This window comes from Zeus faber (genome assembly GCF_960531495.2).
Source record: "Zeus faber genome assembly, chromosome: 20".
NCBI classification, from domain to species: domain Eukaryota; kingdom Metazoa; phylum Chordata; class Actinopteri; order Zeiformes; family Zeidae; genus Zeus; species Zeus faber.
In genome coordinates, this window is record NC_137207.1 from 25117623 (window position 1) to 25130110 (window position 12488).

The window sequence follows — 12488 nt, forward strand, 5'->3', positions numbered from 1 at the left end:
ACACCCAAACACAAAATCGTTGGCGACCACGACGCTCGGACCGGCGAGCGCCGACTTCACCGCAGCGTCCCACGTCAGCCTCTCCGGACGTTCCCCAAAGGGTTTTGCTCCGCTTGGAAACGGGGGGGTGGGGACAGTCCTTTTCAAGCGGCGTGGACGTGGAAACAGACATTTGTAGTCAAGGCTTTGTATCGGTATCATCCCAAGTCAAGGACAGCATGAATGAGAGGAAATAGCCGAGTGGTTGGGAAAGACATTCCTCCCTGAGACGCTCAGACCTCCACACCTCGTGGAGCTAAACCTGGCCTGACCCGCTGCGGGGCCGGGGGCCACGTCGTCATCATTCAATATTACCGGTCCCCGCCTCCAGATGAAGACCTTCTGGAGTGGAAATAAGTCATCAAATGAGGAGACGAGCTCAAACTTCTCACGGTATGAGGCAGCTTCATAGGGTTCCATCTTCCACTCAGTGTCGTGCACATCATCTTGGCACTCTACGTTGGGGATGTCACGTAATGTCCTTGATGATTTTTGTGATAATCACGTCTCCCGTGAGACCCAGCCCCATCCCAATGACGCCGCAGTGCCAGAGCAGATTTAAAAAAACAAAACAATACGCATTAAATGGATATAATGAAAGCAGCAGCATAAAAAAGTACTTACATTACGACGTCATCAACGGCTACAACTGAAACGAGCTTTAACGACCTCCGACCCTAAAGATTCTATAGATGTGTGTGTGTTGGGCTGTATATCATACACTATACACTCTATATTACCATACTTTTACTTGTAGTTCATGAACCTTTTTTTTTTGCTTCTAGTAGCTCATTATTTATCCCCATATAAAGATATTTGAATATTCGACCGATAAAAATTGGGGAGCATTTTAGAATATTCAACCTGAATAATAAATAATATATAATAATACTGATGTTCAATAAAGATGAATAAGGTAAAAAATGATTTGTCACCTGATTATAAGCAAACTCTAACTGAGCCTCATTGTTTTTCACGTGAGCCCTGAAACATAAAAAATGTCACCGAGGACTTTCTGCTATGGAGTTACAAATATCTATAATGATTAAGAGCTCAATAAAAAATTCAAAAGTGAGAAAAAATAGATTCAGTTCTATTTGATCAATTTCTGAATCGATTTTAAAATCCGCAAAATTAGTCGATTATTTGGAATTTATCAAACCATTTTCCGCGTCAACCAAACACCAGCATAGTCACAAAGGAATATAGATGTATCGTTTCTGTGTTATACTTCATAATGAATATTATTGCAATGTCATGCAGGTCGGGTAGGAAACTGAAATGGCGGCAGCACATTACGTAGAAGACGTCGACACATCCATACAGAATCTCATTGAGAGCGTCATCGATATCGGATCCAAGGAATTACGGTCGTTTCATTCCCCATTTCGGGATGACATCCCGTGTGGAAGCCGCCAGGAGCAGCTGCAATAACTGTCCCCGAAAACGCGGAGCCCTCCAGGTTCTCACGGCCTGTCAGTCCCTGACCATCACCGCCGAGTCCCAGCAGATAGCGCTTCACCGGCACACAACAGGAAGTGCATCATCCTGTGGGCGGAGCCAGGCGGGAAGCGGGCACAATACCTATCCTTTGAAAAAAAAAAAAAAAAAAAAAAAGGGAACTCGGTTCTGTTATAAAAATAGCCGTCAATGAGTAACTCTGTAAAGCTGTCATCGCGCCTGTTAAAACCTGGGGACGTCCGGCCGCTGGGATGTGCTTTTTTGGCCGCCCACCACCACCACTGTTGTTTGTGCGTTCGTACGTGATGTTCGTACGTGCAAACTGCCAGCGCTGGGCCGCGCCGCCCTCCAGAAAGAGAGCGCTGCACCGCGGCGCTCGCGGAGGTAAGTCCCGCGCCCGCGCTCCCTCGTCAGCGCACGCGCTCGCACAGGAAAGGCACGGACACATCCTCCCGCTGACCCACTTCTACACAGGACGGAATTGGCACTTTGTGAGGAACGGGCGGACGGGGATTCATGTTGTTTTCCAGAGTGTTTAGAGAACACCAACCCCCCTCCCACTCCTCCGCCCCGTACACAATGTACAGAACTCCTTGAAGGGGAAGCTCCTGGTTTCGGGGGGGGGGACGTCTTTTCGGTCCGTCTTACACGGGTTCGGACGACAATACCAATTTCGCCCCCGTGTGTCGAGGACAGAGATCGCTGCGGGCTGCGCGCTAACTGAGTTAGCTCAACGCATGGCCGCGGATGGGATCAACTAGCCTAGCTCCTGTGGAACTTCCTACAAAAGCGATCTAACGTTATCCCTTTTACGCAAAAACTGCACCAATTCACATGGTGTAAACGTTGTGTTCGCGGGAACGAATCCTAGTGAGAGATTCTTAAAGGGGGAGAGAGGTCCAGGTCTGGTCTGAAGAGAGGGGAAGCCATTACAGGCCCACACCACAGGATCCTTCCAATCTTAACAGGTTATTATGTTCATGTGAGAGACCCCATACACAACCATTATGACAACTTTAACATTTTGTTCCCACGTCTCCCATGTGTGGAGAGCAACCATAAACGCCAAAACGGCAGCACACACCAACAGATTCCATCCACCAAACAACCAGAGTCCTGACCTCGCGAGGCCACACGAGTCCCGACTCTCAAAACCCGGAAATCATGGTGGAGGACGAGCGAGGTTGTTTTTTGGGGCACTATTTATTTTTCACAGAAAATCCAAAAGGAACAAAAGAAAGAAGAATGGATGACATCATGGCGATGGCGTGAACATGGGCTGAGCATGTTTGTGCTTCGCAGCGTGAACATGGCCGCCGTTGCGTTTGACGTTTCCGTCGGCTCGGCTCCAGATCGCGTCTCGGTCTGTTCCCGCGTGACAATCCGCAGCCCGCACTCTCACCCCGTTAAACTGCTCCCCGAGAGAAGGCCAAACCAGAGCACCACCTTCCCCTTCACCTCCGCCTCCACAGGCAGGAGGTGCTGAGGGATGCAATGGGGGGGGGGCATCGGGAGCCGGTGCCAACAATAGCCAGTTGTAAAACTCGGCCAGGGGCCGTAGGGGTCCCTGCCGTGGCCCTGTCGGGAGGCTCCAGAGACGAGTCAAGGCCGCGGTAACAATACAGCGCTGTGGGCTTTCCTGATCCTTTGAACTGCGACGTGGCAAGGAGCGCAATCACAGGGTTGTAATGGGGCCCAGCGGGGTGGAGCGGTGGAGGGGGTGATGACAGGGCCCAGCGTGGAGGGGCCAGGGGGGGGACAAAGAGCAGGTCTCCTCTGTCTGCCGAGGACAGTGGCACATCCACAGAAGATGCTGGAGGTCCTTGGGTGGGGGTCGCACGCGGCACCTCGTGTTTGGTCACGCAGCTCATTGGGTGGGGTTCAGCCTGATGGGGGATGGGAGCGGCTCAGCCGTCCCAGCAGCTCCTTCTGAGGAACCCTTGAGCGAGACCTCCTCCCTCCAACCTGTTCTCCTGAAACCACACAGCGCTACAGATCGCTGGCTGCACAACGCTACTGAATATTCATAGTGGTAATCCATGAGATTTTTTTGCTTAAAAATCCCATATGTGATCGTTTATTTACCTGGTTCCTCATAGGAAACAGCCATTCAATGTATTTGCGTTGTGCAAGTGCTCCCCCATATGCCGTTTCCATTGTTGGTGGCGGGTTCCGCCACAGGCGCAAGAAGTCAAAGGCAGTCGCGGTGAATTAGCTAAAGCAACATAGCGAGGTGCGGTCAGTACACTGTCACTGAGATGAACATACACAAAAACAATAAAAAATGTTACCACCACCCAAAAGGACTAAGACAAAGAACCCAAATCAATGGATCAGAAGAAGGAAAACGTTGGAGAAAAGAAAGTGACGTCTCAGAGCGAGGACGAGGGGAAACCCGGACAAAGTTTTGGATGGAATTCTGGATTCCCACTTTAAACAAGAGGACTTAAAGATACAATCAGTAATCCCCCTCATACAAAATGCCAAATTTTTTCAGAAATGATATGGACGCTTCCTTCTTTCATTAAAATGTGGTGACAACACTGGTTCACACGGTCGTCACACGAATGTTCACCTAAAGCGCTGTTCCTGAACCTCATCCTTTCCTTCACCCTAAGTGAGACCTCAGGCCGAGCTGTGACCTCAAAAAGGTTTTTATATTTATAAAAATGGAGCCGGGCCGTGACTTTGTGCTGGACTCATGGAATTTCCAGTGAGAACCAAAAAGTCAAAACCAGAGGAAACTTTTTGGAGACTGTTTTTGCTTTTTAGGACTTTAGGACCTTGTTAGCCTCTCCGTCGCCATGGCAACCATCCCCCCTGCAGGGCGTCGCCCTTCCTACCTCTTGATGAGCTTGATGGACTTGAAGGCCTCGTCCATGTCGCCCACGGTCAGGAAGAAGCTGAAGTTGAGCATGGCGTCCCGCGTGGCCTTCTCACAGTTCTCCAGGCCCACGAAGTCCCGGAGGGCCCGGCGGGTCACCATGTGGGGGGTCTGGGGGGCCGGGGCCGGCGCCTGGGGAGGAGGCAGGGCCAGAGCCGGGGACGGGGCCTCCGCCGGGTCCGGGTCCCTCTCACCGGGCTGATGGGGGCCCAAGGGTGAGTGACATGGCAGTTTAGAAGATTTGAAACCGAGGGATCCAGGTACATATCTAACAGGGTGTTAGATAAGTACTGGATATTCGATTCTGACTCATTCAATAGGTATAAAAATATGACACATCCTCCTAGCGACGAGCCTCCTGCTACAGGAAGCTGAATTATGAGACACAATCAAACAATAAAACAAAATAAGATGCTTATTACTATTATAATTAAACTTATTTTCAAAAGTATAGTTTCTGGCTTTGTATGAGGAATTTGTTAAAAGCTGTACGATCAATTTCAAACGACAAACAACGACTCAACTTTTCCGAAAACGTTGTGTACGGGTACGTACATTTATTTTAATTCTCCTGCACAAATTGAGATATAATTCAATATTTGAATATTTACATGATTGACCGTGGCTACTTCTAGTTAAAACTGGGGAAAAAAAACATAGGAATTGGGTTGGATTGGATTTTGGGGACAAAAGACGTTCAAAAACACAGTGTTGGGGAACACAGAGTCTCACCGGGACAGTGAACAGGAAGTGGAAACGCTCTCTACACAGACCATAGTTGAACACTGTGACACCAGTTTCACAGAGCTGGTCTACAGCCTTCTTCTGGAGGTGTGACGTGAACATCCAGGTGACTCAGAAGAAGGCTGTAGCCCTGCTCACAGACCCCTGACGCCAGCTCGAAACTAGAAGCTCTTGTGCCGCCGAGACGACGTCCGCCGCAGCACAAGGCGAGAACTAAACAACGAGGAGGAGGTGGAGCCACTGACGGAGGGATGAGGACACTTACTTCAGGCAGAAAGGCACCACTCCTCCGAAACAACAGCTGGGAGTGTGCGAGTGTGTGTTAACGGAGGCCAAACACAGGCGCGCGCGCACACACACACACACACACACACACACACACACACACACACACACACACACACACACACACACACACGCACACGCACACGCACACACACACACACACGCACACACACATGAAATGTGACGGTACAAAACTAAACCATATGAAGAAAATTACGGTAAAACATTTTTCAATTTAAAGGATCAAATAAAATAGATTTTGTTCAAATATGTTTTCAATAGTGTCTCTATTTCCAGGTTCTGGAAAAACCAGGGTTTGAAAAATATATCGATAATAAGACGCTTACGGTGATAAGTATTTAATTATTTTTAATTATTTAAGGGACTTCATTTTGTATGGCGTCAAGTGTAAAAATAATCAGTTTACAAATAGTTCTGCCACCTGGCAGCAGAGGGCGGCAGTGAGACACACTTCCTGTATGGCTTCGAGACTTGTGATGAAATGCCTGTGTCTGGCTGCAGTGACGGTCACAAACAAAACGAATGAACGACTCTTTTACCGGAGCGGCTCCAGCACCGCCCGCTCATTGAAAGATCTGGTCGCCGGGGAGGAACGGTTCGCCAGGCGTGCCTGGGTCCCCCGGGCGCCCCTACCTTGCAGGTGAAGTAGTAGTGGGGGGCCTGCAGGGCCAGCAGCCCCTGCAGGCCGGCAGGTTTGGGGAAGCTGTCCTGCAGGAGGAGGCCGTGCTCCTGAGTGCAGAAGAAGGTCGCCACGGTAACGTCCGCCTGACAGCAAAACAACACAAACAAAACAACTTCTTGACTTTTCCTTAATACACGTGTTGTTGGAACGAACCAATGAGTCATGGGATGGATACCGTGTCCAAGAAGCAGGAGGAGGAAGATTCAGAACGTCGGTGGCGGTTATTTTTGGGGTTTATGGTTAACGTTTAGGTTTATTTCTTATTGTTTGTCGTCTATTATTAGGTCAATGTTTTATTGTTCAGTTTAATTTTCTGCTTTATTGTAAGTTTTAATTGTTATTTTTCATTTTTTAACAAATTTCTACCTATCCATCCTAAAAGTATCTATCTACCTGTCTATCTACACAGTGTACTGCTGTAATACACATATACTGCAGTAGTAGTACCGTGTCCAGCCAGCAGGACGCAGCCGATTCGGCGCCGACAGGGACCGTCTCGCAGGCGAACAGTCGAGTCTCGCTCTCGTCCCAGAAGTGAGACACCGGACAGCGGCCGGTGAGCTCCGTGGCCTGAGCCGGGTGCCTGGGGACACGACGAGGGGACGGGAATTAAGGACCTGCTCCTCTGACTGTCGGATGCCGAAAAATAGCACGTATTTAAATCCTGCACAGTAAAGGTGCCGCCATAATACGATTCACATTGAGACAACTAGGTAAGGTATAACGTGCAGCCAGGCGGTCACTACTAAAAATCAATAAAAACAGAACCTGAGGATTGCACGGCTGCGTACTCAATAAAATAACAGACTGAGACGCAATATTCATTTGCTTAATTTCATATCCATTTTACAACTTGTGGGTGTAGTTTCGGAGCTTCCACTGAAACAGTCACAACAAGCGAACTCTGCAACAACGTAGTGAACTATTCATGCAATAAAAAAAAAAAAAAAAAAAAAACTTTGCCCAACAACGATCCTACTACTGTTGTTATGTGAAACTGGACATAACCACATCCATCTCTTCAAGTCTTCCATTGTCATTTCTATGTAGCATCACAGGATGGCGCCACTTGGTAGTGATAGCATTGGCATGTAGTCAGAGTGATACGAGGGAGGTTAAACCGGGGGGGGGGGGGGGGGGGGGGGGGGTTGCCATGGAAACGGTCGCTACTAACAGATCAGCGGTCGTTATTCAGAAACAACTGACCTCTGGTTACCGCTAATGACCAATCAGAATCCAGTGTTTTCCACAGAGCCACAGTGTGTTGATAGAATGGAACCCCCGACCGCTACCTGTCGGCGTCGTCGGGCTGTGACAGCCCGCTGTGCGGCCGCCCGGTGAAGAAGTCGAAGTGCGTGACGGTGTCCATGTCCACGTCGTAGAAGTGCACCTTGTGGTCGGGGCGTCCGTTCACCAGCGTGATGAGGACGCTGACGTGGCTGCCGCTGGCGTTGCACCGCACGGAGCGCAGCGCCCCCAGCAGGGAGATCTGCTCACACAAGTTCTTGGCGCCGCAGTGAGCTTTGGCTTCTCTGTGGACGAGGGGAGTCAGGCGGTCGACACCGGTGGTTGAGACAATGACAACGTCAGCGATAGGACTGATCGCTTCAATACAATGATTACAAATGGTCGCTTCATGGTGTCGTGGCTTCATGGTGTTGTGGCATCCTGGCTTCATGGTGTCATGGTTTCGTGGCTTCATGGTGTCATGGTGTCATGGTGTTAAAGCGCTGTGGTGTCGTGGCGTCGTGGCTTTATGGTGTTGTAGCGTTATAGTGTTGTGGTGTTATGGTGTTGTGGTGTTATAGGGTGATAGTGTTTAGGCGTTGTGGTGTTGTAGTTTTATAGTGTTATAGTGTTGTTATGTCGTGGCATGGTGGTGTTGCAGTGTTGTGGTGTTACGGTGTTGTTGTGTTGCAGTGTTGTGGTGTTGTGGCATGGTGGTGGTGTGGTGTTCCAGTGTTGTGGTGTTGTTGTGTCATGGCATGGTGGTGTCGTGGTGTTGCAGTGTTGTGCTGTTGTGGCATGGTGGTGTTGTAGTATTGTAGCATTATAGTGTTGTGGTGTTGTAGTGTTGCTATGGTGTCGTGGTGTTGTGGCATGTTGGTGGTGTTATGGTGTTGTAGTGTTATAGTGTTATGGTGTTGTGGTGTTGTGGCATGGTGGTGTTGTGGTGTTGTGGCATGGTGGTGTTGTGGTGTTGTAGTGTTATAGTGTTGTCATGGTGTTGTGGCATGGTGGTTGCGTTACAGTGCTGTGGCGTTGTGGTTTCGGGTGTTTCGGTGTCGTACCGTCTGGTGAGGTCAAACACTTTGATGTGAGCGGTGTCGGTGCCGACGGCCAGGAAGTCGTGGCAGACGCTGAGCAGGACGGGGTTTCCCTCGGCCTCGGTGAACGGCAGCAGCTGCTTCACCGTGCCCTGGTGGGGTCACATGATGAGACCTTTTAATCCTACACCTATAAACTATGTTCACATAGAGGTTACATCCACACACTGCTCTACAAGGAGCCACAGTGCTTTCTGGTATTAGGGCTGAGCGGAATTTATAAAGGGCTTTAAAATATAATAAAATATAATAATACATCATTAAAGAGTTGCTCAGCAACATTTGAACAGTGTAAATATATACAATTAAATAAGTAAATCAAGGAAAATCTATCAAAGAAAACAACAAAATAATGAATAACTAATTACATTTATTTAAAAAATATTTATTATCTTATTAAAATAATATACATTATATATCACATAATGTATAATATATATAAATAATGTGATTTTTTTTATCAGTAACATTTAAATTTGATTAAAAAAGGCTGTAGAGCGACACAAAGGTGGTTCACTCGGTTTTGACAAATATCAAGAGATTCGGTGGGAAGGCTCCATCAACCTTCCAGGGTGAACTCAGGTTTGGATGGGGGGAGACTGTGGTGGTGGTGCGATGGAGCGATTAGCGGGGGTCTGGAATGGAGGGTGGAGGAGGGGGAGGGGTAACAGACCTGCTGCGTCCGGACCTGCACCCGGTTGGGCTCCACGGTGTAGACGCTCTCACCGTGCACGGCCAAGACCCGAGACTCACACTGGAAGGAACCTGGAGGAGCAGGAGGAGGTAGGGAGGGATTAGGGAGGAGGCGGGGAGGATCCGAGACCGTATCCCAGCCTTCTGAGGAGTTCCCCTGTGGTTTACCTGCGTTGCTTAGGTCACTTCCTGTCAGTTGGTACACCGTCACCTGCTTCCCGCTCCACACTGTCACAGAGTCCTGTCACACACACAACCAACACAGGTGTGTCCATGGATTCTATAAAACCCTGGACAGACCATCCCTATGTGTACAGCACCAACATAGCCACAGCGGCAGACTGCATGCTAACTGTGTTAGCTCAATGCATGGCTGCGGGTGGAATCAACTAGCCTAGCTGCATTTAAATTAGGGAAATACACCTTCCGGCATCTCAAAAGCTGAGTTATTTAAGCGATACATCTTGTGTTTTTACACACATAAAAATTAAAACCTACAAACAAGATCTTTGTCGTTAACATCTTTTGAAGCATGACCATTTATCAATCCGTGATCTCTCGCTGTAAGGTGCCTCTCCAAGTGAGACGGGGGTCGCCAGGTACAGTCCGGCATGACTGGCACACTCAACGGAACTGATGTGACTGAACTGGGAACCCTACAGCACCAACACCTTGACTTTCACAGCTGATACACTCAGCCTTTGGAGATGCCGGAAGGAGCATTTCCCTATTTTCGCAGGAGCTAGGCTAGCTGAACCCCTCTGCAGCCATGCATTGGGCTAACCCTGTTAGCGTTCTGCCCGTCGCTATCTCAGTTTGGGCGCACAGGGGTGAATCTCGGTAAGATGGGGAAAAAAAAGCACATTTCCCCCCTAAAGTTGTTATACTTATAATGTAATATTATCATTATATTTCCAATGGTTTTAAGGAGATAAGACCCCAAATTCAGGTTCATATTGGTTTTATATTAACGCTGCTGTACTGTATGTATGACAGTTATCTTAACAAATGACAACGAGGTGAATACCATTTAGAATTCTTTGTGATTATTGTTAAAATGAATTAACCCTGCTGGTACCAGCCTTTTAAATCAGTGGGTCAAGGTCCCTCAGTTTGATTCCATTTGATCAGATCAGATTGTCCCTTGAACCCGAATCTGATCAGATTGTGATTGTTAAATATGACTGAGTTAAAATAACAGTGGAACGAGGATCAAACAGACATTATTGAATGTTCTCTGACGGTGCTGAGGTCTAGGAAATGAAATAACAGTGATTGATGTAACTATTGATTGTTTTTTTCTGCGGACCCCCGCCGCTGGAGGGACGTTGAGGACCCCCCGTGCCTGCGCTTACCTGGGTGACGCAGACGCCCTTGATGTGGGCGTCGCAGCGCAGGGCGAGCGGCTCCGTTGCGCTAAAGCGGGAGACGCTGAGCTGCGTGGGCGACAGCTGCACGGCCGCCACCTGCTGGCCGTAGTGCGCCGACATCACGTGCTCGCTCAGGATCAGCACCGTGCTCAGCGTGTTGGCCGCCAGCAGGTTCAGGGTGGAGCCCCACTGGGGGTGAGGGGGGTCAGAGGTCAGACAGAACCCACGAGAGGGGGGGTGAGGGGTACTTGTGCATCCCAAAAAATACTCAAAGAACAGTGAAAGAAATGACTGAATTACATTACAGGGAGAGAGAGAGACAGAGAGAGACAGACAGAGGGGTTGACCAAGAGAGAGAGATGGAGAGAGAGAGAGACAGAGAGAGACAGACAGAGGGGTTGACCAAGAGAGAGAGATGGAGAGAGAGAGAGACAGAGAGAGACAGACAGAGGGGTTGACCAAGAGAGAGAGATGGAGAGAGAGAGACAGAAAGAGAAAGAGGGGGGATCGAGTGAGAGATGGAGAGAAGGATAGGTTGAGAGACAGACAGAAGGACAGACAGACAGACAGGCAAACAGACAGGTAGACAGAGAGGCAGACAGACAGGCAGGCATACAGATAGACAGACAGACAGACAGGTAGACAGGCAGGAAGACAGACAGACAGCAACCTGCAGCTGGATGACGTTGCCCTCCACCTCAGTGGGGGTCTGCAGCTTCCACTGAACCTTGGCTTCGTTCCTGCTGCTTCCAGGCTGAGGAACCATCCTCCACATGGCCACACGACCCAGATTAGTACCAGCAGCCAGCAGCTCTGAGCGCACAACACACAACATCCATGTTGGTTAGTTAGTTGGTTAGTGAGTCAGATAGTCAGTCAGTCAGTCAGTCAGTCAGGTAGTCAGGTCGTCAGGTAGTCAGGTAGTTTGTTAGTTAGTCAGTCAGTCAGGTAGTCAGGTAGTCAGGTTGTTTGTTAGTTAGTCAGTCATGTACTCAGCTCGTTTGTTAGTTAGTCAGTCATGTAGTCAGGTAGTTTGTTAGTTAGTTAGTTAGTCAGTCAGGTAGTTAGTCAGATAGTCAGTCAGTCAGTCAGTCATGTAGTCAGGTAGTCAGGTAGTTTGTTAGTTAGTCTGTCATGTAGTCATGTAGTCATGTAGTCATGTGATCAGGTAGTTAGTCAGTCAGTCAGTCAGTCAGTCAGTTAGTCAGTTAGTTAGTCAGTCAGTCAGATAGTCGGGTAGTCAGGTAGTTAGTTAGTCAGTCAGGTAGTCAGGTAGTTAGTCAGTCAGTCAGGTACAGTAGTTAGTTAGTCAGTCAGTTAGTTAGTTAGTCAGGTAGTTAGTTAGTCAGTCAGTCAGGTAGTCGGGTAGTCAGGTAGTTAGTTAGTCAGTCAGTTAGTTAGTTAGTCAGTCAGGTAGTTAGTTAGTTAGTCAGTTAGTTAGTTAGTCAGTCAGGTAGTTAGTCAGTCGGGTAGTTAGTTAGTTAGTCAGTCAGGTAGTTAGTTAGTCAGTCAGGTAGTCAGTTAGTCAGTCAGGTAGTTAGTTAGTTAGTCGGTCAGGTAGTTAGTTAGTTAGTCAGGTAGTTAGTTAGTTAGTCAGTCAGGTAGTTAGTTAGTTAGTCAGTCAGGTAGTCAGTTAGTCAGTCAGGTAGTCAGTTAGGTAGTTAGTTAGTCTGTTGTACCTTTCCCGGAACAGTAGGACACACAGTTGATCAGCTCTCCTCTCTCGAAGCCCAGACTCTCATCCAGCGACAGGACGTGGTTGTCGTCCCGCTCCAGGTCCCAGAGCCTGAGGGCAGCACAGTGCACGGTGAGAGAATGTTCCCAGGGTGTGTGTGTGTGTGGGTGTGTGTGTGTGTGTGTGTGTGTGTGTGTGTGTGCAACCTGATGATCTGCTCCCCTGTAGCTGTGACCAGGAGGCCGTTTTCCGTCCAGACGATGTCTGTGTTCTGTCCGCTCTGACTGCTCAGCTTCACCTGAGAGAT

At 48.7% G+C, this 12488-nt stretch overlaps 1 protein-coding gene across 1 annotated transcript in view; it reads right to left on the reverse strand.

Annotated features, from left to right (window-relative positions):
- The window catches only part of ift140 (intraflagellar transport 140 homolog (Chlamydomonas)), a 42365-nt gene that overhangs the window by 23968 nt on the left and 5909 nt on the right, over positions 1-12488 (reverse strand). The window contains exons 7-18 of the mRNA XM_080021752.1: positions 12388-12479; positions 12186-12292; positions 11177-11319; positions 10492-10695; positions 9305-9377; positions 9117-9208; positions 8408-8535; positions 7409-7648; positions 6564-6699; positions 6068-6199; positions 5394-5429; positions 4344-4582 (exon numbers count right to left, since the gene is read on the reverse strand). Of these exons, the coding sequence (XP_079877878.1) occupies positions 4344-4582; positions 5394-5429; positions 6068-6199; positions 6564-6699; positions 7409-7648; positions 8408-8535; positions 9117-9208; positions 9305-9377; positions 10492-10695; positions 11177-11319; positions 12186-12292; positions 12388-12479 (1622 nt within the window). The remainder of the gene's footprint in view (positions 1-4343; positions 4583-5393; positions 5430-6067; positions 6200-6563; positions 6700-7408; positions 7649-8407; positions 8536-9116; positions 9209-9304; positions 9378-10491; positions 10696-11176; positions 11320-12185; positions 12293-12387; positions 12480-12488) is intronic.